At 35.9% G+C, this 24869-nt stretch overlaps 1 protein-coding gene and 1 long non-coding RNA gene across 4 annotated transcripts; one reads left to right on the top strand and one right to left on the bottom strand.

Annotated features, from left to right (window-relative positions):
• Positions 1–132: 132 nt before the first annotated feature.
• MYOZ2 (myozenin 2) lies at positions 133–18843 on the top strand. 3 transcript variants are annotated; one of them, XM_005013498.6, is made up of 6 exons: positions 140–326; positions 898–1001; positions 6374–6543; positions 9010–9139; positions 10934–11117; positions 18405–18843. In XM_005013498.6, the coding sequence occupies exons 2-6, from the start codon at positions 926–928 to the stop codon at positions 18634–18636; spliced, it is 792 nt and encodes a 263-aa protein (XP_005013555.1). In that variant the 5' UTR covers positions 140–326; positions 898–925; the 3' UTR covers positions 18637–18843. The 3 variants fall into 3 exon arrangements, with proteins under 3 accessions (XP_021123786.1, XP_005013555.1, XP_071893605.1); XM_072037504.1 differs by lacking the exon at positions 140–326 and adding an exon at positions 5412–5502; XM_021268111.4 differs by lacking the exon at positions 898–1001 and having other exon boundaries at positions 133–326.
• On the bottom strand, positions 12397–24869 carry LOC110351648 (uncharacterized). Its single transcript, XR_002399318.4, has 3 exons — positions 23010–24869; positions 18135–18211; positions 12397–12779 (listed from the first exon to the last, which is right to left on the bottom strand). It is a non-coding gene; the product is annotated as an uncharacterized lncRNA (long non-coding RNA).

Here is a 24869-nt window from a genome sequence, read left to right as displayed (position 1 = left end):
CCATTAAATCTTCCAATAAGCTCCGAAAGGGACATAAACTCTCTTTGTTGTGGGTGCAGCTGAATCTTTTCTGTTCTCTTCTTTTGCCAGGAAGATATGAGTGGCTGGAGTGTTTGATGCTATATATAACTAGTTGATGTCAGCTGGATGCCAATCCCTTTGAAGAGGATCAGCCCCCAGTTTGCCTCGGTACTAGGTACCATGCAGATCCAAGCACAAGGGTAGAAACCATCCTGGACCAGGCAGGTCATCCCCATTCATAACTAACTCCTGAAGCTTCAACTAAAGGGTTGAGAACGCTTTTATCTGCACAACAAAACAGTAGGGTAAGTGTATTGTTTCCTGAAATATTTTGACATTGTCTGTCCTACAAACTGTCAGATAAAAGACATTTATGTAACCTCTTGACTCTGCAATTGAAAAGTGTTTATTTTTTTACCTAGTCAAATTTGCACTTCCTTTAAAGATGCCAGAGCATCTTATTTAGTTGCTCAAATTCTTTATTAGATTTAAAAAAAAAAAGCAAAAAAAAACCAACAGAATAACATTTCTGAAAACATATAGCAAGTTATAATTAAAATATTAATTATGAATTTATTTTTTTTAATATAATGTGTAGATGTGAGAAGGCCTAGATCACCGACACTGATTTTGCTACAAAATGTATATATCCAACTCAAAGTTCATTCCTTGGAACTTTCTATCCATCAGAATACATCCTAGCATCTGTCTGCAGGCAAAAACTGCAGTGCATTTTGCATAGTTAAAACCACTGTATTTCTAGATCAGGAATAACTAAATTCAATATTCAGCTGTTCTAAACATGCTATCAGAAATTAAAGTTGGCTTACTACTGCAAGCTGGCTCAACAATATAAAAATGTGTGTTTTCTTTCAGCAAGGAAAAATCATATCAGAAAATCACAATGTTATCACATTCTGCCATGGTCAAAGAGAGGAAACAACAAGCATCAGCCATTATGGATGAAATACAGAGAAATGGTATAGCGCTGAACCCAACTTACTCTATATGCACTGTCCTCTAGCCCTCCCTGAAATATTTTTAATCACAGAGTTTAACTCTCTTACAGCTTTGTCTCTGGGTGTTTTGCCATAAATAATCTTGGGGGAGTATCATGCTGCCTATGGTAACTAATCCTTTTGTAGTTGCCTCTTTTCATTTGAAAGCTATTTTCAGATGAACAACTGCTGTGAAGGAATGAAGTAATCTAACAGCTGATGTACATTCTGCTAGGATAGCCTTTCAGAATATTATTTGGGGTTAATAACATGACTTCATTCCATTTTAAAAGGCTATCATTTGAGAAACATGCTGATCTGTCTGCATCCTCTTCTTTTGCTCTGTTTCACTTTGCTTTTTCATATGAATGATATAAATTTTTGAAACAACTGTTTACAGCTCTGTTCCTCCCATGCATAATTAATCTTTGTAACTAACAAAATTTACTAGCAATGTGGCAATTTTCTTTAGTGCATAGCCACCACTCTTCTGTTGTTGCACTGATGAAAATGCAGACACTAAGAAGGTAGCTTGATTTGCAAAAACAAGTTCTTAAAAAAAAGTAGGCGTCTAGTGTGACACCTTCAGAAGCAATTAACTCATCTGGGAATACAAGTCTTCCTGGCTTTCACTCGGTACGTACTGGATGTTTTTGGAGATCCTTTCAATCCTCCCTATGAACGTTTTTTATCATATGAAAAATATGATAAAATATTTTAGCATATGAAAAATACCAATTTAAAAAAAGTGATAAACACCCCACAAGTCTCACTGAAGAAAAAGAAAACAAAACAAACAAGAACAACCAGCAGGGAGCTCTTTTAATATTTAGATTTTATGAAAATCATACTGCCTACATCAGAAAAATACTGGACATTACATTCCAGTACTGAAAATCTTTCTTGTGGTCTTTTGCTCCAAAGAATTTGGGGATGGTTTTTGTGCTCACTAATTGACCTGTCTGATTGCAGGAAGAGTAGGACCAGAGACCTAATGAATTCAGAAAAAAAGAAGCTACAAGTTTCACTGCCTGGTCCTAGTCCTGACATTTCCATATTTTTTTTTCTATACTTTCTATTTCTAAGCAAATACCTCTTCCCCCCTTCCATTCTCCACTGAACACACAAGTCTGAAACCCAGCCTGCCCTTACAGATTTCATTAGAATTCTATTATTTTTTTTCCACTGAAAACCCAACTACTATACTTGCCTGAAATTGCCTGTAAGCTCTTCGGGGCAGAAAATCTGTCTGTCTTATGTTTGTAGAGATCCAGGCAATTCATGTGGTAAATGATACTGTTCATAGTAATACTAATAAATGTACCATACAGTTCTGGAAATCATTGGAATTACTGGATAATCTGTGCTGATGCTTTCATTTACTTCATGTTATCTTTGTTTTCATTATTTATGTATTATCAGATTTGCTGTCGAGTTTAGATTTATACACATAGATACTACAGTTTATTCTACAAGATATGGTATGATACATGGCCACTGAAGGCAATACAGACTCTTTACGTGTATGTTCTAGTTCTATGTCTTGGATGTCTGGGACACTTAACGTTAAAAAAATACGAAATTACATGAAATGTGTGTGATAAGAGTCTGAAATTTATAACTATAAAAGCTCAGTGAAACCAATTTAGAAACAGAGGATAACCAAAGCCATAATGAGACAAAGCATACACTAGTCCTTTGGGACCAAATCTTGGAAAAATCAGGGATAAATCTGTTTTTTAAATGACTAAATTCAGTTCTTTTAATTTCGAGAATGTATTTTTCCCCTAATTGTTAATTGAGCAAGTTTAACCTGAGACAAACTGCTGTCTTTCTGGGTTTTGCATCAGTATTAGTAATGAAGATTCTGTATCTGTAAATTGCATGAAAACTAAATTTCATCCAGAAAAGAATCTACCTTGTTTTGCAGACCTATAAAACTCTCCAGTGTTAACAGAGGTAAACAGTAATAGAAGATTCTGTAGTGCAAGTCCCTGTGGCTTGTAACGACTCTCAGAAAGTATACCCGATATGTTCTCATTTTATCCCCTTTTATTATAATGCTTTCAGGTAAACAGTTAAACTCCTTGTAAAAGAAGAAGAAAAAAAAAAGCAGAAACAGTTGTGAGTAAGATACAAAGTCATCCAAGTTTTTACCAGTGTCTCAGTTCTGGGCTAGGTTAGTAATGACTGAAAGCCCACATCTCCCTGTGGTACATGACTTTGTGTTCTAGTGAAATCCTACATGTCACTACATGTTGCAGTATAGACACTACCTGTAAACCCTCTTACAGTGTTAGAAGAGAGAGGAACGTGGTCACCTTCCTAACTGTTTTTTCTCTGGCTGACTTTGCTTAATGTTATATTTCCTAAGTCTGATTGGCAGAGGTATACATGTATATATGTATGTTTGAGGAAGCCGTTAACATTCAATTACACTTAAATCTCATGTCTAGTTCTGTCCTATTTCTTAAATTCATTCTTCAGTAGCTATATGATCTTTTATGATGGAGTTACACATTCTTATTCCTGATACTATGAAAAACTGTATCATATACTACGACACTCATTATTAAAATTTATAATCCAGATGAAGGTATTTAGAAGATTGTTTACTGGAAGATTAAAAGGGATTGGGGGAATGCAGGAGAAAATAGATAAATCATATTTAAATTAAATCTGTTAAGATTTTAAGGGCAGGATAGGGAGGGCTTGGCAGGAACAAATAAAAACATTAAACTAGAAAGTTAAGATGAGGATTGAACTACAAATTAAACTTCCAGTATGAATGCCCATTTATGAAGTGGACTTGGAGATGTTTTCTTCCTATCATCCTCTAAATGTCCCCCTTTTCTCATTCTTCATCACCTTTCCTGCAGTGACACTGAAACAATCCCTAGACACATTATAAAACCAGACAGCAGATTAGATTTTAGTTGGCAGGGGATTCAAATGAACTTCACACCTATGCTTCTGGGATGCTGCCTAGATACACAATAGTACACAACTGTAGGTTACAAAGTACCTTGGAGCCTACAGTAAACATTAACAAGAACAGCACGTATGTAAGGGAACAGCAAGGCCCAAAATAGTTAACATCCAGCATGTCCCAGAAGAATATTGAGTGGTTTGGACAGAGAACTGCAATCATCTTGGCACCTCAGTCTCTTATGACTTACGTATTACCCACTCCACAGACAATGAAGACAAGCTTTTTCTACAGGAAAATATTGCTGATCTGAAAGGTAAACTTCCCTTACTAATATAAAACCATTCAACAGTCCATGCCCCTGAAGTAATCTTGAAAAATAAGAACATCAAAATATGAGTTGTTGGTCAACATTTCAGGCTGCAGGCCAATAACTAGTGCGCTTATCTCAACCACAGAGCCAAAACCCCACCACTATCTGTCACTGATATGGCTTATTGGACAAGCTGAGTCATTTTCTTCCATGTTAAGAACTCCCTGTTTTGTAGCTACCCCTTAAATATCAGAAGGGTGTTAGGATTCTTTATGCATACTATTTTTAAAGCAGAAGTCCATGCTCCGGTTCATGACACAGTTAGCCTGCTCTTTCTCCAGTTAAATCTACTGCAAGCATTTGATTGAAATAAGTATGAACAAAAGAGGATCAGCAGTGATGAACTCCACGGCCACAAACCTGTTTGATTTAGTACACAGAACACTCATCCTGTAAAGCTTGGGCTAAACAGAGCACTGATCTCAGTTACATTTTCCTAAATGTCAGCAATCCACATTGCTTTTCCATCATAAAGTTAGTAGGAGACATATGCCATGCACTCCAAATGAAAGTCTGAAACTAAAAATAAAACTCTTTTTATTTTTTTTTCCCCCAGCATATGCAAAATTAATTTTGACATTAGGGACCTACCCAGCTAATTAAACTGGGATTCCTGTCTGCTTGCCATGGAAGCAAGATACAGTGTTTTACATCTAATTTGCTTTCTTTTTGTTTTAATGCATTAAAACATATATTGAAGTTCATACTTTTAAGACCTGTAGATAATTAGAATATGTAAACAATAGGAGGATTTATTATTAAAGAAATAACAGAATGTGATACTGAAAAGTGGATCAGAGAAACACACTGCACCAATTTGATATAATCCTCAAAGCATATTGCACCTTCCCATTTTTCTTCCTGAAGTTTATGAACAACTGAGGAGAATAGTTTTAACTAATAAAATGGCAAATATTAATGTAAGTGGCAATAGGAAATGATTTTCTTGAAAATTCAGTTTCTACTATATGATCTAATTATTGTTGCATTTGTTCAATTCTACAAAGTTCTAAGCAGAAATAAATTAATACAAAAATAGTTTGTTCAGTGTTGAAGTTATTGTATTCTAAGGTCCAAGCCTTGTCTATAGGTTGAGGACACCTAGTGAGAGACTTCAGTCACTTGGCTCGCTCAATGCCACCAGCACCCCAAACTCCAGAACATCACCACAAAGATAACCGGTACTTTCTGATATTCCGTGCTCTCTATTTACTCTATTTGTCTCAGTTGATCTCCTCTTCCATGCTTATGCACCTTCATTTTCAAAACCCCTAGGAGCTCACCAAAAGAATACAAGATATTTTTTTTTTCTTCAACGGTGAATAAACTAATATTGCACCTAATAATTCAGTATCTGCTTGTGTCATTTTGAGAAGACTTGCTTGTAACTTTCCCCCTAGACAGAGTAAAAAATAAAACATTCTAAATCTATCGTTTCCTAAAAGCATGTTGTAATTTGTTCTGTCTCTCATTTTCAACACCTTAAGCTTTATTTTGAAGCTTTCTTTAAAAATAACAAAAAATACAACTTAATACAGACTTTCTAATACAAACTCTTCTTAAAGTAGAAAATGGCCTAGATTTCAGAAGAAAGTGGGGTTTTAAAGAGTAAGTCATAATAAAATGCTTTAAGCAATAAGAAACTGGTAGCTGTGCTTAAAAGGAGCAATCTGCTCATCTATCCAGTGCAGGGCAAAAAGTTAACTTAATGTTTGATTTGGGAATGCTGAGGTCAGATAGAATTTTGTTCTAGGTTTCAGCAGAAGCCAGTTTTCACTAGTCTGTGTGCAGGACAATATAGACTTGATTTTCAGAACAGCCGAATGTCATTGAATTGAAATAAATTTGGAGCTTGGGGTGCTTAGCATCTTTGAAAAACAGGTTTGTGGTGCTCCAAAATTTTAGAAAATGATTAATTTCACTAACACCATATGAAGCTGCCTCATGTATTAGATAAGTATGCACTGATGTGTCATCAGGTTTCAGGTGTAGGGTATGTGACATCAGGCATTTATGAAAAACAGAGGTATGTATTTATCCCTTGTATTTCAGTCTCACCCAGCTTAAACCTTGGAAAAAAGGTCAGCACCCCAAGAGATATCATGGTAGAGGAACTATCGACACTCAGCAACAGAGGGGCAAGACTCTTCAAGAGACGTCAGCGGAGATCTGACAAATACACGTACGAAAATTATCATTATGTAACAAACAAGCCAAGAAACGTGAGTATTTGTAACAACTTATTAATGAAACACAGTGAGACTAGCCTGGGGTTCCCTTGGTGCTCATGATACATTATGTACCTGATTTATTTGTAGCTTCAGGAAGAATAAGAGTAAAATACTATACTAGAACAATGTTAATATGAAGTGAGCTATTTGTATCTATTGGGCTCCTGTAGAAAAATAAAAATAAAAAATCTGAAGACCTTAATACTTCAGGACATCAGATTCAAATAATTTTCATGCAAATTCAGATTCAGGTTACTAGTGACTGGAGTTCTTGTCCTACAATAATGGGCACATTGACTACTGAAAGTTAACTAGTTAATGATATTCAAAAGGTTGGAAGAAGTAACAGTCTGTTTTACACGTCCAGGAAGTATTCCTATTAAAATAGGGTGGTGGTCTCAACATAGTTGCCAGGCAGCTATGTGACTCTCTCAAATGACAGAAATTTTTGAGACTTCTTGCCTTCCATGTCTCAGCAAGGGGACAAACGATGAAGCTTGTCACTGAAAGACAATTATTCTCTGAACTAGGCCCTCAGGAACTGGGTTAAAGCATTAGTGATACCCTGGGAATCCTCATGGGAGGAACTAAATGCACCTGATGTATGTCTCATTTATTGCCTTTGTGAAATACTTAAACCTTTTTGTTTGATCTCTGCAAAGAGGGAGAAAAACATTCATAAATTTTGTCTGATTCTCCAATGTAATAATGGTTTATTCATTTAACAATGAATACTGTATGCCCAGTCTAATAAAGTATGCAAGCAGCCCCTCTACTTCCATTGTAATTTCATGTCTTTATTGTTTTAAATCCCACATATGTGATGCTATGATTATATTAGCATCCGAACCCTAGAGAATCCATAGAAAGACTTTGAATTCTTTAATCAAAACCTTCACTTGGAATAAAAAAGATAGTGACTATATGTAATGTATTGTTGTGATAAAACCTAAAGTTTGTATTGGTACAAACAGGGAATGAGTAATTGATGAACCAAACAGTAAAACATCAATGGCTTTGCTCAAACTACGTTCAGTTTTATTAATGAAAACACACACACACACACTTGCAATTAAATAAGAAACAATAAAATGAATGCAGTTTTTTTGAGTCTATTGAATTATTTTTTGTTTTACGGCATCTCATAAGGAGATTTTGGGAGCAGAAAGTAAGATGCATTTGTAATTTACTACTGTCTTGCTAATCCAAATGCTGAAGGATCTCTCTACTTCTTCCCTGGAATTTCCCCCAAAAACACATGCATACTGCACAGTCATTATGACATTCTGACATGGGAAGAAATGATGCCTCTTTGGTTTCTGTTCCCCTCCCTTAAACGCCTATTTAGCCACCACTGGTGATATCTTCACCAATGTTATGATTCTGGCTGCCAAAATTAATATTTCTAACATATTTTAGGATGGCTCCAAAACATACTGCCTTGATATATTTTGTTTGCTTGTATGTTTCAGGTTAAAACAAGTATAGTTTCTTTGCTTTCCTTCTTTAAGAAACTCATACTCTGGAACTGTCTATATTTAAATTACTTTTAGCCTATGTGTCATAGCTAAAATAAGATACTGACTTCTTATAAGACTCCCATCTATATTTATGCAACAATGATTAAGCCTTTAGATGTTTCCTTAGAACTGACGACCCAATAGGAGGGTGGAAAATAACAGCATATCGTTAATCGCCAGAAAGTGGCCTGCACTGAAGTTGTTATTTCTATTATAAATACAGGAAAAGAAAAGCCCAAACAAAAGCAATTCAACAAATACAGTGCATTTTCAACCTATATAGGAAGAGAAGCTTTGATGAATCAGTGATTTGAAACTCATATGCCTTAAACCTGCCGGATTTCTTGAATCTTTGGGCAGCAAGGGGGCCCTGTCTGGCACATCACAACTTCTAGCATCTGTGATCCATGGGCCCCCCTGCCAAAGTGACCAGCTTTACTCTTTGCTGTGAACTATACAGCCCACAGGCACAGGTAGATATAGTGGTGACTGGTATGAGCAGCAGATGGGATGAAATCTCTTCTTAGACTACCTATTAATATTCAAATATCCCCAAATTTGGAAACAGTCAGAAAACTTAATTGGATGGTAATGAAGTTTCAGGAGTCTTGTTCTAGCTCCCAACACCCCCAGTCCTTTGAATAAATCCATCACAATCACACACTTGAAATACAGACATTTAAAATTGTGCTGTGATAACATTATTAACACTGATAAATTATTCTTTTGCTTACATAGCCATTGTAAGAGAGTTGTGAAACTGTTGCTGTCTAGCAAAAAGGGTACCTAACAGCAGGACAGTGTACCTTTGGATAATATACCCTAGGTCTCAGATCTGGCCTGTAAGCTGAAGTAATATTCCATCCCTCAACAGAGAATCAGAGGGACTCATTTTTTGCCTGTGCTATCAATGATATTTATTTCTGTTTGAATGCAGCGTGGAGAGCCCATGCAGGGTGTTAAAATGGATGGCCTCAGTGTTGAAGGAATTCCCCAGCATGCCCCAATGACACCTCCTAACACACCTGATCCCCGAAGCCCACCACATCCAGACAACATTGCCCCAGGTAATAGATGAATTTATAGACATGGAATGCATTTATTACCCATCTCACAGCAGACGAAGGAGCTCTTTATAAAACAATGTCATTAACAATAATTTATTAATGGAGTTACTATTAGAAATACATAAATTGAGTCAGATAACTAATCATAATCACCCATGGAAATTTAAACCAGTTGCTTCTGTTCGTTCTTAACAATTTGATATGTCCATTGTACTACCTTTCCCTCAACTGAAGGCATGCATTATTTTCCAGTGAGACTGCTCATATATTTATCGATCTTATAAACATTGAGAAACAGATCTTCAGATTTAAAACCAGATTAATATACTGACTTTTCAATGCCCTAGTTTCTAAGATACAACACACTGCTTAACAGTCTGAAAGTTATCCATTGTAGTTTAATTACCTGTAAATGGACATCTGAAGTCATTGCAAGTTTTGCTGGAACCCTTTACAGATAAGTAACTTAAAGAGGAATTTGCCCCTGGCTGTATACACTGTTCTGCTTTATTTAAGTCCTTAACTGTGAGGGTACTGTTGTCTTTATTTAAAGCAGTGAGCTACAGGAAGGCCTTATTTTGTATTCTTTGAAGACTAGAGAAGGCTAATTTGTTTTAATTAATTTATTCAGTGATATAGCCCTTCTTCCTGTTTATGAATTATCCATGAGCAGACTGTGGTTTTTACAAATTCATTCTTTGTTCAGAATTACTCAATGCATGTTTTGTGCAGACCTTTTCCAGTCTATGTAAACTAGGTCAATGCTACTCTGTTAGTGACAGCTAAGGCTCTCTGCATCCATGGGCCAAATACAATGCAAATTGAGGTAATTTCCATTGCTAAAACATGATACAAATCTTAAAGTTTTCTTTAGGCAAGAAATATTTATTTTTGGTGAAAGGAGTATTTATTAAACCACAGGGTGCTTTTTTTTTTTTTTTTAAGCTTACAAAAGGCAACAGCATTAATTTAAAGAGCTAGATGTCATGTGAGGGTAAACAGGAAAACAGATTTCCCTTGTTTTTCAAATAAATACTATAAACTCATATATTAGAATAATCCCTTGCTGGTTCTAATTCTTCAGCTGATTCTAATTCTTCAAATTGCACAGTAAGGTCTGGGCTTTTTTCCCCTTATGTTTATTTGTGCCATATCGTATTTGGCTTTAGAAGAAATAACACTGAATAAGGAATTCACTTGTTTAGTAAAATTCTGATCAGAGCCTGATCCTCAGATGATTATAGAGAGGGGAAAATAAAAGCAAAAAGAAAAGAAAACAAACAAACAAACAAACAAAAAGATGAAAATGATCAAAGAGCCATGTAAGTATGACATTTTAAAGCATCAAATGGAGGCAAAAAATCTGATAGAATGGCTGGGACCTTAACTCCTTTTAATGCTTTTGGGAAATCTCATCCAAAAACTATAGAGTTATCTTACTTTTAACCAAAAGGCTGTTTTTAACATTTAATTGTTAATTCAGCCCAAGGTCTGTGTAGATGTGCTCCTTTTTCAAACAGATGCTTATAATGATAGAAACAAACTTAAATAAAACTAAAATAAACTTACCCTCAAAAGAAGAGTAGAATACTTCAGACCAGTTATCTAAAAGGCTACAAATACCTCCTGTGAGCTTTCTGGTATTGTGTTGCTTTGGTTAACTCACTTGATTCAATTGTTCACTTTAACTAACTGTGAAATAATGGTATATTACTTCCTATTTACATAGGATGATGGTAAGGAAACAGAAAAATCAATATACTGTTATACTGGTTTACCTGGATCTCCTTGCAGGATATTCTGGACCACTAAAAGAAATTCCTCCTGAAAAGTTCAACACTACTTCTGTGCCAAAGTATTATCAGTCTCCTTGGATAGAAGCCATTAGGGATGATCCAGAGCTGCTAGAGGCTTTATATCCTAAACTTTTTAAACCTGAAGCAAAGCCAGAACTGCCCGACTACAGGAGCTTTAACAGGTAATTTTGAGTGAACACTGGCTTTTATGGAGCAGTGAAAAATTACTCTGAAATGAAATGTATCCACTGGCTGTAAAAAGACCCATCACCTGTTTTTGCAAGTATACCCGTAAGCATGAACAAACAGATTACAGGCAGCAAACAAGAGCTTTAAGAAGGTAAATAGTTCATCTCAAAGTGTGGACCCAAAATTAAATTATAGAACCAAGAATGTAAGATTAATTAATGAAAATATTGAATGAAAGAGAGAAAGAACAAAACAACCACAGAAATAGAAGTATCAGAATCCAGTGTACTGAATAAATGTGAAAAATGGGATATAGCAATGCCTACAGTATTTCTGTTGACTTTGGCAAGTATGGGATCATGACCTCATAAGACCTATCAGGGAAACTCTCAGTAAACACTTGGCTTGTAAACACTGTAATGCAAACCACATATATTTTTCCTTTCTATTTTTTAATTTTATTTATTTACTTATTTATTTTGCAACTCACACTCTACGGGCTTATATTTTTAGGCAATGATACTACAATGAAATCTATCCCTCTTCCAATCCCTCAGACCAGTCAGTTAGCAGCTTGCTTTTTTTTACCATATTTAACTTTTTTTGTATCTTCAGTAACCTTTGGTAACAAATCAACAGATGGAACATTACAAGCAGGCTTGAGAAAACATTTGAAATAAAAGGGGATCTGAGACTGAAGTTATTTGCATAGTAGGTAGCATACTGAATACTGAGGCTTTCAGTGGAACTTCTTTATATATTGACAATACTGAGTTTGGAAATACTTTGAAAGTTTTAAAACACATTCTTACTTAAGTCCTTTGCTTTAATTCATGGCATTCACAGTATCTTTGTATATCAAAGTCATGGACAATTTTTCACTAAATGATCCCTGGTAAGCTACTGACACCTGAGACAAACCAAAACCTCTTTGTCAAAACACCAAATAGATGGCAAATTAATAATAATAAATAAATAAAATTTTTAAAAAAGGCATGGCAATATAAACACCACAAACATCACTTGCATTCCTGCCATAGAGGCAGGCCTCAACTATGAACTCAAGGAGAAAATACTCCACAATGCAGCATCAAAATTGGCACTGCTGACACTACATTAATTTTTACATCTTAACAGCAATACACATCACAAGTGTGTAGCACAATCTTGTCAGCAAACAAAATAACAATACAAATCAGAGAGATGAGCCACAGCTGCCAATGTTGGAACAGTAGCTGCACAGTTTATGTAATATGGTTATTGTAACTGGAAAAAAAAAAAAAAAAAAAAAAAAGCCAAACATACATGTATATATATAGAAACAGAGCCAGAATCAGCAGTCCCTCACACAAATGAGATTTTGAGTCCAGCATACAAGTCATCACTGTTGAACGACAGAATCAGACAGGGCACAGAAGCTCCATTAATAGGGATATGTGTCTTGAGACAGTATCTCATGGCTTCTTTGTGAATTTCTAGCTGCTTTGTTGTCCCATAATCTGTTAGTTGTCCTCTATACAACACTAACTGTTCAGATTTCTTTCTGTGAAGACTTGCTCTGTGTATGATATAGCAGAACCATAGTTCACCACAGTCCAAATTTGTTGAACATTCATGCATTCATGTAAGGGAAAGGTCAATATTCATCCTTGGAACTGCCATAAAAAAAATAAAACCTGGCATGTAATTCTAGATCCAGATTATGAAACTGGTAAATTGAAAATGCAGGAGATATAATCCATGATATTTAAATAAAGCAACCACTCTCCTCACTGGAAAAAAAAAATCTGCATCCACGTCAAAATAAAAAGATACCCGGTGAACCTAAAAAAGCTGTTTGATACATACAAGGCACTCAGACTTATGTTTTATAGCAAGAAAAACTAGATCCAAAAGAAATTAAGAACTTGCAAAATTGCAATTCAAGATGCTAGCCTATTGGAGACGATCTCAGAGCCATGAGTTATGTGTCTATACTCCTAAAAATGCATAGGAGAGTGGGATGACTGGTTATGGGATTCAATACAGCCAGCACACGGTACCTATCAAGCTAGCCAAAAGAAAATGTTACAGAGAATGCTTCAAGTGATTTAAATTCCTCTTTGTCAAGGCCATCAGCACCTAATTATTGCTGACTATCTTCAAGTCAGGGCTAGATTAGGGGCTTCCTTTCCAAAAAAAAAAGAGCAGAGGTCACATGTATTCTTTAAAAATGCATACTCAGCAATAAGGTTAATTTCTTTGGAAAGAGCATTTTCCTAGGATGTGGCCAGCCTGGGTTTATTTCTAAAGGAATGTCAGACCCTGAGAAGTATAACAACATGGCTCCAGGCTCTTCCAAGGAAGAGGTGGGAACATTTTTCACTTCCCTTGTTAAGACTTGTACCACAATACAGAAAATAGTAAACTTATTTGGGCCAGGGGAACATCTTTTTTTTCTCCAGCTGAACAATCCTTTTTCTCTAGCTGAACAATTAAGTAGCTCATGTGGAGAAAGAGAAACCAGGGTCTATATCTGAGTTCCCAGATCTTTTCATGTACTTTAGTTATTCCTTACAGTAAAGGAAATAAATATTTAGAAGCAGAAAACAAGACCTACACCTCTCTGCTATTAGTTGTTCAGCCTGATATCTAGGCTAAGATTCATACTCTGTCTAATCCATTTAAACTTGTATTTTTGGGCAGCATTTGTGCTTCAATATGAAGGGCTTCATCCCCTCTGGAATACTCTATGTGAGCAGTTAGGTCCATTCTTACAAAGACATCTCTTGCAAAACAGCTCTGGTCACATTCATGCTATTATTTGACAGGGATTCGACAGTACTAGCCATGGTTGTAGAATGAAAATGCTTTTACTGAAAGCTTGCTGCAGTAGTATACTGTGTGTGTTTTCAGGAGTGGAAGTTCAAGCAAGATTTTATTAATTAGAGAATCACAGATGAGTTTTGGTATAAGATAGGTGCAGCTGCCAATACAGCTAAGTAAGATCTGAGCATTTGCAGAAGGAAAACTTTCAGGCACCTCAGGAACTTAGCAGCCTATGGGTTTTGGGCATAGAGTGATGTATCTCTTGGACTTTTATGTCTGTATCATAATAAGCTATTCTGTGCATCTAGGTCACAGCATCCTTGATTTCTTTAATTGCAGTCTTGGAGAGAAAGCAAAAAAATGTGATATAATGATGCCTTTTTTTCTTTTTATCAGTGAGGGTATCAATCAAGGCTTTCTATCATGATTCATCATTCAACAAAGTGCCATTATGTCTCTTCTCCTGCAAAACACTAGTACAGTCATCGTTAGTCAGAACGGGGTGTGGCTAACAGTAAGTGTGATGCATAGGACTTCCCAAAGGAAACGGGCCTCAGATTCTACACAGTTCATTCATTTGTATCTGTTAAAATGGCACGTGGACTTTCCTAGACATATTCAGGTTCCTTTCAGTTTTCTTTGCTCCAGGACAAACTAGCAACATGACTTTAGCAGCTAGGGACCTCAGCTGTGTCTGAACAGCCTCACACAAACATGGCTTAAAAGTTTACTCAGTACTCAAGAGCACTCAGTTTTTGTTGTTGTTGTTGTTTGTTTGTTTTTCTCCACTGCCAGCAACATGGCAGCTCTGGACCAAGTACCAATACTTTTTTTTTTTTTTTAATCATTGGCTTTAACAGTAGCAGAATCAGAACTATGGAATTCACAGAATTATTAGTTGAGGTCTAGTAGGCATTTTACACTGCAGAGATCTTGCAATTCTGGCAGGTCAATGAAGGAAGAAGCATTGGAAGCAAACAATAAACACATTTGCCTTCTGAGGCAGGGCTTTCTGTAAGACAACCAGTAATGGATGAATTGCAGATAGTAGTAGGCAGGGTACATGATCAGAGAAACTGGGTTCAGAGGGTTTCTGTAACAGACTCTTCAGACAAGGCTACCCTTTCTCTCCTAGATGACAATGAATCTGCTAGCAGATAAATGCTGCAGAACAGAGACATGTCATCTGATTTCTCTTTTTAGTTTATTTCTTACTAGAAAATTAACATTTGCTGAGAAGTTTGTAATACCAGTTCATTTAGTACCTTTATTCCATCTGCTTTCCTGAAGCTGGATAAAATGTCAAAGGTAGGATTATGAATGACACACAAAGCACTACGTCTTGCTCACATAAGACAAGCAAGTCTGACTGGTTCTGCCTCTCCTACCAGAAGAATTATTGCTCAGCTTTCTCAATTCCCAAAGACTACTGTTTCAAAAACACTACAGGAATCTGGTCCATCTGGACTGGGCTCTGCTTGTATTGATTAATGGATTCTGAACTCTGTTGTAAAAATGCTGAGAACCAGATCCTCAAAGGAATTTTGGGAGCCTAACTCCAAATGATGTGAGAGATTAGTGGAAACTCAGTGCTTAGCCAGTTCCTTAGAATCTTTGTGAAATTGGCACTAAATCTTGCATTAAGCTACCCTGAAGCTCTGAGTATTTCACAGGGTCAAATTCCCTGTTGCTGTGTCTTCTTTTTGCACAGAATTAACAATAAGAAGAATGTTCAGAGAATGACAGTCCCATTTTTAACAGTGAAACTCACATTTTTCATAAGGTGATGCAGTAGAAGGTGTTAATCTGATACAGTTAAAACATTGCTTCAAACTTTCAAAATCAACAACTAGTGTCCTATGCTGAGACAATTCAATGTTCAATGAGACAGACTGAGAACAAAAAGAAGAAGCCCTACTAAGTCAACAGTGAAAAATAAACATGGTTATGCCTCATAATATTAAATCACACATCTACTTTTTAGGAATATGCGAAGTAATTACTAAACATCTTATATTTCCTTGTGCCACTTCCTATGGCTCTGAACCAGCATTTCCGTCCTTACTATGAGCAGTGACTACTGGAATTTTTACACGAGTTTTAGGCTTCTATACAATGAATCAGAGGTCAAGTGATACAATTGATGTCCACACAACAGAGGTCATTATGACAGCACGTTGTCAGACGAGTTATTGCTCACAAAAATATACTGCTGCTATAAAGGAAAATTAACATCTAGTAGCCAATTACTATACTCTCCTTTATGTTGATTACCATGTGCTTCTGCCTAGCATGCAAGAAAGGCCTCTCTGAGGCCAGATTTTATATAGGAACAACATGATTATTTTTTTTCCCCACAAAATACATTTAAATTTCTCTAAAACACTCTTGTTTCTGTTACCAACAGAAAATTTCTGCACTTAAAAGCAAAAGGTACTACAAGAAGGAATTTTAACACTATAGAATTGTTTGGAATTTTATACAGCTATTACTGTTCCATTCATCTTGATATTCCTTTGATTTACATATTGATGAGAATTAAATATTACGACAATGTGAGACTGTGTATCTTAATTAGAGCAGCAATTAAAACAATCTTTATTATCCTGTAATGCAGATCACTACATTCACTCTGTGCCAATTACCAAGCAATTATTTTTAATCAGTATCATACAGTATCCAATTTGGCACTGTGACCTAGAAGACAAGAAAAGCTTGATACCACAGGCACTTTATACAAAGAACTCACTTTTGACCTCAAGAGAGTTAAATGCCTGGACTGATTACTACTGCAAAATCATATCGTCAATTGAGAAAGAGTTTTAGAGCTTAATTCAAATCTGTCCTCTTCTCTCCCTAAATATGCATGCCCAGAAATTTCATGATTTTTGTATCTTGCAAGACTGACCTTTGGAATTGTCCACTAGTCCTTTTGCCAAAATCTGCATGTGAATCTGAATCAGTGAATCATTTGTGTAATGACAGAGAAATGCCATTTCTTTTAGGTCACAGATTCATTTTTTCTGGATTAATCTCTTTATTTTTGTGCGCTTAATTCAAAAAAGGTTTTATCCATAGTTACCTTGTTGAAAATTCTAGTCAGATCTAGTCAGATCTTCAATTTTTCTCGTTTAGTTTCTGTTGGTAATTATTTCTCTGGGCTTCTACTATAATACCTGGAGCCACTAGGAATATATACCAGCAGATCTGTTTGGTACCAAACACACAAAACCTACAAGGGCTAGAGGAAATCTGTTTTAAAAAAAATCATTTTCACATGCCACTATATATGTATCTTTGCAGAAATCAGTGTTGCTGTGTAATTTTAAAATCTTAAATCTCTTAACTGGACAGACGATATCCCAACAAAGTTATGCAGCTAATCAAAATGCAAAGCACAAGTCTGTTTGCTTATAAAAAGGATTCTGGAAAAAGTGAGAGACCTCTCCTTCCCCCCTCATCCCCTCAATTTTTTACAGCCTAGAAATCTGAAAATAAAAAAAAATAAAAAAAAAAAAAAAAAAATGAAGGGAGGTATTTTTTAATACTATTGCTTAAAAATATCTGCAAATGCATGTAGCAGTTAGTTCCTGCTTAGTACTTCTTATCTTTTAGTTTCTCAGACTTACCATCTGAGGGAACACGTACTTTTAAATAACATGAAAAATACTGGCTGCAAATTAGGGCCAATTTCAGCAAGTGTTTCAAGGTTTAGTTACATAAACATTTTCTTCAGGAACAAAGCTAGAGTAAGAAGTCCTCACCCATTCCCCTCCTTTCCATGGCTGTTGTCTTTGGCTGTTCCTTTCTGCTTCACATTACACTTCATTGCCTCCTCACTTGTATTGTTACAATTGTTTCAACATAATGATAAAAAACAGATTGCTGCAATAATTCTCCTCTGAAGTTGTTTATGTGTGTGTCTGTGTGTGTGTGTGTGTGTTTTGTTTGTTTGTTTGTTTTAATGCAGATCACATAAATGACCCAATTGTATCACATATCCTACATACGTTCTTGTTCTTGCTGGTACAACAATGTGATGCTGAAATATAGTCTAGTGGGAGGAACAGGCTGCTGGGGATAGGAGAAAATGGGGTGAGAACTTCCTGAACTAGTTACCTGCTAGGGAGAGCGTGCTGAATTATGATTTTCAGACTTAGAAATTCACCACCAACAAAATAAATTTAGTAACTGTGACTCACCAATTAAAAGTTTTTCTTGCAACATCTATTTTCCCTTCGGATTTTCTGTCCATTGGTAACTCTGAAGAAGTCTTTATCTATGGGAAAATATATCAGATATTAAAGACAATTTGCCAGAAAAGCAATTAGCATACTTTTCCCAAAGGTGTTAAAATGTAAACAAGAAATTACATTACATCTTTATAATTAAAATAGCTTCTATACTTTTGATGCCTGTGAGAAAAATATTTTTTAAATCACATTTTAATTTAATTTCTCTAATATCTACAGAGTTGCCACTCCCTTTGGTGGTTTTGAGAGAGCATCAAAGCTGGTTAAATTCAAGGTACCAGATTTTAATATGCTGATGCTAAATGATCCGAGATTCATGATCCTTGCAAACCCTCTTGCTACCAGAAGATCCTTCAATAGGACTCCTAAAGGATGGACGTCTGAGAATATTCCTGTAGTATTCATCCAGCCTACAGATTCCAACACTGTTCCAGAAACAGAGGACCTGTGAGAGAAGCTGCACTCTATATCATACAAAATGCTGAAAGCTGCACATCCATGTGTTTTTGGTCCAAATACTACTAAAGGCTACTGATAATATCTTTCCCTGGCAGCTGGCATATAAGTCATAATGTCTGATGTAATGTCTCTTCTCTGGCATTTAATTTTATCTGTTAACATAACATAAATAAAGTATTCTGGCAAGTATTGGCTGCAATATTTTGTACGTGTGTTTATATATTCTTTTACTTCACTGAAAACAACAACTTTGGTAAAATCTTTGCTAGTCATTTCAGAACATGTGCATTAAGATTTAAAAAAAAAAAAAGTGACACGAATATCAACGAATTTGATTTGATAGATACGCTGATTCTGGTAGAACAACTGAAAAATGCCATGACAACGCACTCAGAGCACTCCTAGTACTGCCTGCTTGAGAAGAGCTCTGAGAAACCAACCTTTTTTTCCCCAATCCCATTTCAGCCAAAGTTATGTTCATCATTCATTACTTCGGTGACAGCAAGTTAAATCATTTTCTTCTTTTCCGTCTCTAACTCAGCAGCTTTAATTATGGACATCAATGTCCTTGTCATATGGATTTGTTTACGGAAAATGCAGTAAATTTGGCTATGACAAAGACTACATACTGGTATGAAAAAGTACAAAGGTATTTCCTGGATGAGTCTAGAATGTTTGTTAATCACAACTAAAAAACCTACCAATGACTGGTCATGTCAAACATACCAAATTAGTCTCATTGAGCTATGTTACCACAAATGCATTTGCTAATAGAAAGAAATTTCATAACACCTTTCCCCCTACAGCCATAATATCTTTTAGCATGTGAGTTTTCTTGTTCTTGATATGCTGGCAAACTCTGACATTTTAGAAATACAAGCATCAGTATGGATGTACTCTTACTAGATCCATAACTTCAAAGAAGGCAGGCAAAATCAGTAAAAAGGTGCTGTTCTTCAGTGTCATTTTTTAAGTTACAGCTACATACTGGTAAGAGGAAAATATAGTTTAATAATTGCTTGTTTCTAAATACTTTATGTTTGATAAGTATCCAACATCTGTAGGTTGGATATTCTAACATACAGTTTAATTTGTATGTTTTGAAATAGGAAATAGCTTCAACCAAGAGGCCACTCCCCTTTCTTATATCCTAGATGCTTCTCCAGGGCATAATTGTCTCTAAGCATGCACACAACAAACAAGAGCTTTCTGGATAACTCAGCTACCTATTTTTTCTTTAAATCAGAATATTCATAAAGTTTTGCAAGCTCTATAGTGACATGTTAATCAAATTTTAGCTCTAAATGAAACCCACAGACAATGATGATGGTAAGCAAGTAAAACAATGCTTTTTCTAGGTATTTTTCTTACTAAAAGTTTGGTGGTGTTGACCTACAAAAGTGAGTATTTCAGCAAGAATCTTGACAACTGAAAAAAAAAGAATGTTGGAATGGATTTAAAATGGAAAGACCAACAGAAAATTCTGCCTACATTCTTGTGGCTAAAATGTGTGTCTATAAAAATGGTTCCCATGCTTCAATTCTGGTTTCAAGGCAGGTAGTTGGCACAGAAAATTGACATCTATTATCTTTAAATTACTTTAAAGTAAAATATTTTTGGCTGCAAACTGCACAGCCAAATGTACAACTCATAAGCAAATTTGTAAAGGAAAAAAAAAAACAACCTCACTGACAGAACACTTCCCTAGCAGGGGATTAATTTGGGGACCTTAACTGTGCACAATGTACAATAATTATATGGAAAATGATAAAAATTATGAATTCTTCAAGCCTAAAAATGCAAAAGCTAAATAAAAAAAATATAGTGAAGAGCGATGTAAACAAGTTCTGGAGCTTGTTTTTTTAAGCTGCAATAAGGTATTATAAGCCTGATTGAATAGAAATATGAGAACATTGGTGCACAGCATATACACAGCAAGGACTATGAACAAAGGACAGAGCATATTTATTGTCTACTCTGTAAAGATAACTTATATGTGTGGATCAAGCCACCTTGCTTTGAATGCAATACACATGATGGTAACTTTCATTGCCTATATATCCAAGGATCCAGTGGAGTAGAATGGGCTCAGGAAGCTTAAGATTTTTCAGAAGCACTGAGTCTGCTATGCATGTGTTCATTTGATGGTCCAAATAACTGCGTTAGATGAGGCTAGAAATTAGTGACAGTCCTTACATCCTCAAATTCTAACCAAGACTTCAGGAATAATCTCTGATCTGGTTCCTCTAATTAAAGTCATCTACAGTTATCAATTGCAGCAGAACCCTGTTCCTCCTGCTTTACTAGCTTGACTACCATAGAGCTATCTACGTACCAGTAAACCAAATGTGCCCAGAACTACTATTTTTAAAACTGAGGCCAACTGACACAGAAGCGTGCAACCATGCTATTTAATCTTCCAATATTGGGTGGCTTTTGATGAACCACCTTTTGGGAATAGGCCTTGGACCACACTAACCTCTTGAACCATGTCTGGGAAGTGCTTAGGAGCGTGTTAATTAGCAGAAGCGAGGACTGTGCAACGTGCTAAGCATTCAGCAGCACAGAGGATCAACTGCCAGTGTCCAGGAATGTTCCCTGGCTGCATCACTCTAGATGCAGCCTTATTGTGCAAGTCCCACTGCAATAAACAAATCTCTCTGCCAAAAAAAGCAATTTCTTTGCCACAGAGGAAGATTTTTTGTTAAGGTTGGGGATTCAAAGATTTTCTAATGACTTCAGTGAGTTTCAGCACAGGCATTTACTTTGTGAGAAACTTATATGGCAATTGAAATGTATCCTACAACAACAGGAGACTAGCTTTGGGTAGAAATAATGAAGGAGTTCAAATATCAAGATTTGTATTATTTTTTTAGACAAAGATATGGCTCTGAAGTGATAAAATAAAGGGTCTTTTTAGTTATAGGTCTGGAAAGATATATACAAAACAACTGACATATCTAAATTTTCATTGGTGTTTCTAAAAGCTCCTGCAGCTAAGAAGTACAGCTAAAAAGATAAAATTAAATGGAAAAACATGAGCAACAGCTTTATACAAATGTAACAATAACAAGTATATAAGTATTTTAGAAAATATGCTTATAACAGCACATATACTTTATCGCACAACACTCATATTTGCTTCCAAAAGAGAAGGGATCTGAATGGTGTGGTGAACAGGCAGAAATGCAGTAGGGGTAAATATATAGCTTAAAAGGTCTTTGTTCCCAAAGCTTTTTTTGGCCTCATTTTTATTTACATTAAGGTAACCATTACAGCAGTATAAAAGGGACTTTAAAATTCATTTCAATGTTCTAATCAACAACGTGGTGAACTGAGGAAACAGATCTGCCATTTCCCAATCTACACAAAATACTCACTGATCACAGTGTGTAAAAATGTAGTAGCAACTTTTTTTTATTATTTAAAAAAATACCAAACACATATGCGCCTTAAACAACTTTATGGTATGAAAAGCCCAAGTTAATGGTTGTTACTGCATGAAGCATTGACAATAAATTGTTATCAGCCATAACAGTAATCAGGAGTCTGTATTTTAATCCTATACAGTTATGGCCTGAAAGCATGCTTACTGATACAATGACATCCCTACTCTCCATACTTTGTTCAGATTCAAAAAAATTATATATTCATATTTCACTTTACTTAGATGAAGTTATTAGGCCAAATTATGCCTAAATGTAAATTCTACGCTGGCAGCACTGAAATAAATTCAGAAGTACTACACACAGTAAGTGATCGGAGATTCTTGCTTGAATCCAGCAGGCTAGAGACTCTCTGATGCTAATTTCTGCTGCTGTGTTATTTGTTTATGATTGGGATAATGAATGTTTGTAAAAATGGGGTGAAAAAAAAAAAAAGAAAAAAAGATATACTCTCTCTCCCCATTTCAACAAAAATTGTAGATGATTTGTTTTCTATTAGTTGGTAACAGAAACCATCAGTACCAAGAAACAAACACTTCACATTAAGTCACTTTATTACTGTCTGCCTCCAAACTATTTGCTTATACCTAATCTTCTACTTTGGATGTATAATTTCTTAAATGCATCCACACTTCTTAGGTGCTTTAAATATGTCAGCACGCCCTCCTGTATATTCTGCACAACCAACAACTGTGGAAATGAATTAGTAGCCTATTGTCTCAAAGCACTGCAGTGTTTTCATTAGCTTAATAGGCTTTGCTTCAATCATAGCCAGGAAAAACACATTGGAGCTGGATTTCTGATCCCAGTGAAATCAAACAAGGGTTTTGGCTCTGACTTCTGTGGAGGCAGAATTTCACCATTCATTACATTTACTGCATCTCAAATCTGTATTTGTAATTGAAATTTATGCCATTACCTTAAGCTACTATGTGTTCAGCATCCGAATGGATGTTTTAGATTACAGAGCTGGGGCTGACCACGCATACAGTTGTTTGTGCATGGTACATATGATGAAGTACAAACAACACTCATCAAGCCTCAGAAATACTCCGGGAAACTGTACAGAACTGTGGAGAAAAATATGAGCAAAATATAAGAAAATATTTTCTGAGCAGGCACTAATAACCTGGAACCTACAACCATCTAATTCAGTTCTTAGATGGCATTACTAACCAGCACAAAATATTCCAGACCATCTCTGACAGGAGGAAAAAATACACTTCTTGAAATACTGTAAGAAAGTGAAGCATAAAATACTATACATATTGGGTTAGAATTTCTTAATCCGTGGTCCATAAATTGTTAGCAGTCTAGACAGAAATACCAGAAGATCCCCATATGGCTGACAGTCATGTAGTGCTGTCCCCTTCATTATTCCCAGAGGCTACATACTGTTCAAAAACAAATAAAGTACTCTAAATTATTCATACATAATATGGCAGTCACAGAGCTCTTACGTAACTGGAATGGAGAAGAGAGATGATAATAAATTAAACAGTTATAAAATACAGCCAGCATATTGATATAGTTTAAGAAACGAAAACTGAACATAAAATACTCTAACTAAAAGGAAATTAAAAAGCAGCTGAAAGGTTTTTTGTTGTTGGTGGTGGTGGTGTTTTTTTTTGTTTTTTTTTTCCCAAGAAAATTATTTTAAACAGGCTGCAGGCTGTTCAGGCTAAGTATAAACCACTACAGAGTTCTAACCCTTCCCTCCAAAAATGTCAGCATGGTAGAAGAGAGGAGCCTCAGCAAAGAAAGAGACAAAGAAAACTTCTCTGCAAGGAAACAGTAATTACACTGTCTACAAACAAATAAAGGAAGCTATGACAGAGGTCTCCACAAATGGTATGGAGAAGATGAGGAGGGGACAATAACTAAGGAACAAACTGACTCTTAAAATGATAAGGAACAAACTTTAGAATTAAACAAATGAATACTTCTTCAAGAAACGCCTAGTCGTGGAACTTGATGCTACAGGATGCTGTGGATCAAAAAGTATTAATAACTTCAAAACAGGATTAAACAAATGCCTGCTACAGATAATGGCTCCAATGTGATAGCAATTTGGGGCTTATTGTTGGAAAGTGGAAGGCTTTGTTAGAAAGATCACCCCACATTTAGCCAGTTTATTTCTATAAATATCTTCTATTAGGCACTGTCAAAGCTCAGTAATATGGAAGAAGGATCAGAGAGCCCTATGAAATACTGTCTGGCAGGCTCATGAAAATCATGTGTACTACAAAAATCATAAGTACTATGACAAATCATAGGTAGTACAACAGTACTAGCAAGTGTTGTTAGCACACAGGTTTATTCATTTACATAAAAATATCCACTATGGGAGCAGCTAGAGGAAAGCCAAGTTCCACATATGAACGAGAACACTTAAAATTAAAACAACACTTAAAAGTTAGAACCAGAGAGAGCCAGGGTTAACTTAAAACCTCCCACGCAGAGTATGGGCGCCGCAGGGAACACAAGAGCCTGACCTCAGCTACGCCTTTGGCAAGACTCCTGATCCTGTGCAGTGAGACCTCACCCTCCTGCATCCACGCTCACCATGTTCCTTCCACATGTTAAGTACACATCAGCCCACAGAATATCAAAGGCAGTTTTAGTAAGTGGTGATTATGATACAAAGTTCAACAAAAATGAATAAAAGTGAAAGGAAAGATTCACTTTACTGATTAAAACACAAGAAGAGCCTCAGGTAAAAATAGTCTGGAAAATCCAAACTTTGTATGGGGTTTGTCATGGACTGGTTTTGGGCAGA

This window comes from Anas platyrhynchos, chromosome 4, assembly GCF_047663525.1.
Source record: "Anas platyrhynchos isolate ZD024472 breed Pekin duck chromosome 4, IASCAAS_PekinDuck_T2T, whole genome shotgun sequence".
In the NCBI taxonomy this organism is placed as follows: domain Eukaryota; kingdom Metazoa; phylum Chordata; class Aves; order Anseriformes; family Anatidae; genus Anas; species Anas platyrhynchos.
The sequence above is the reverse complement of the archived record's forward strand: the minus strand, read 5'-3'. Positions and strand labels throughout refer to the sequence as shown.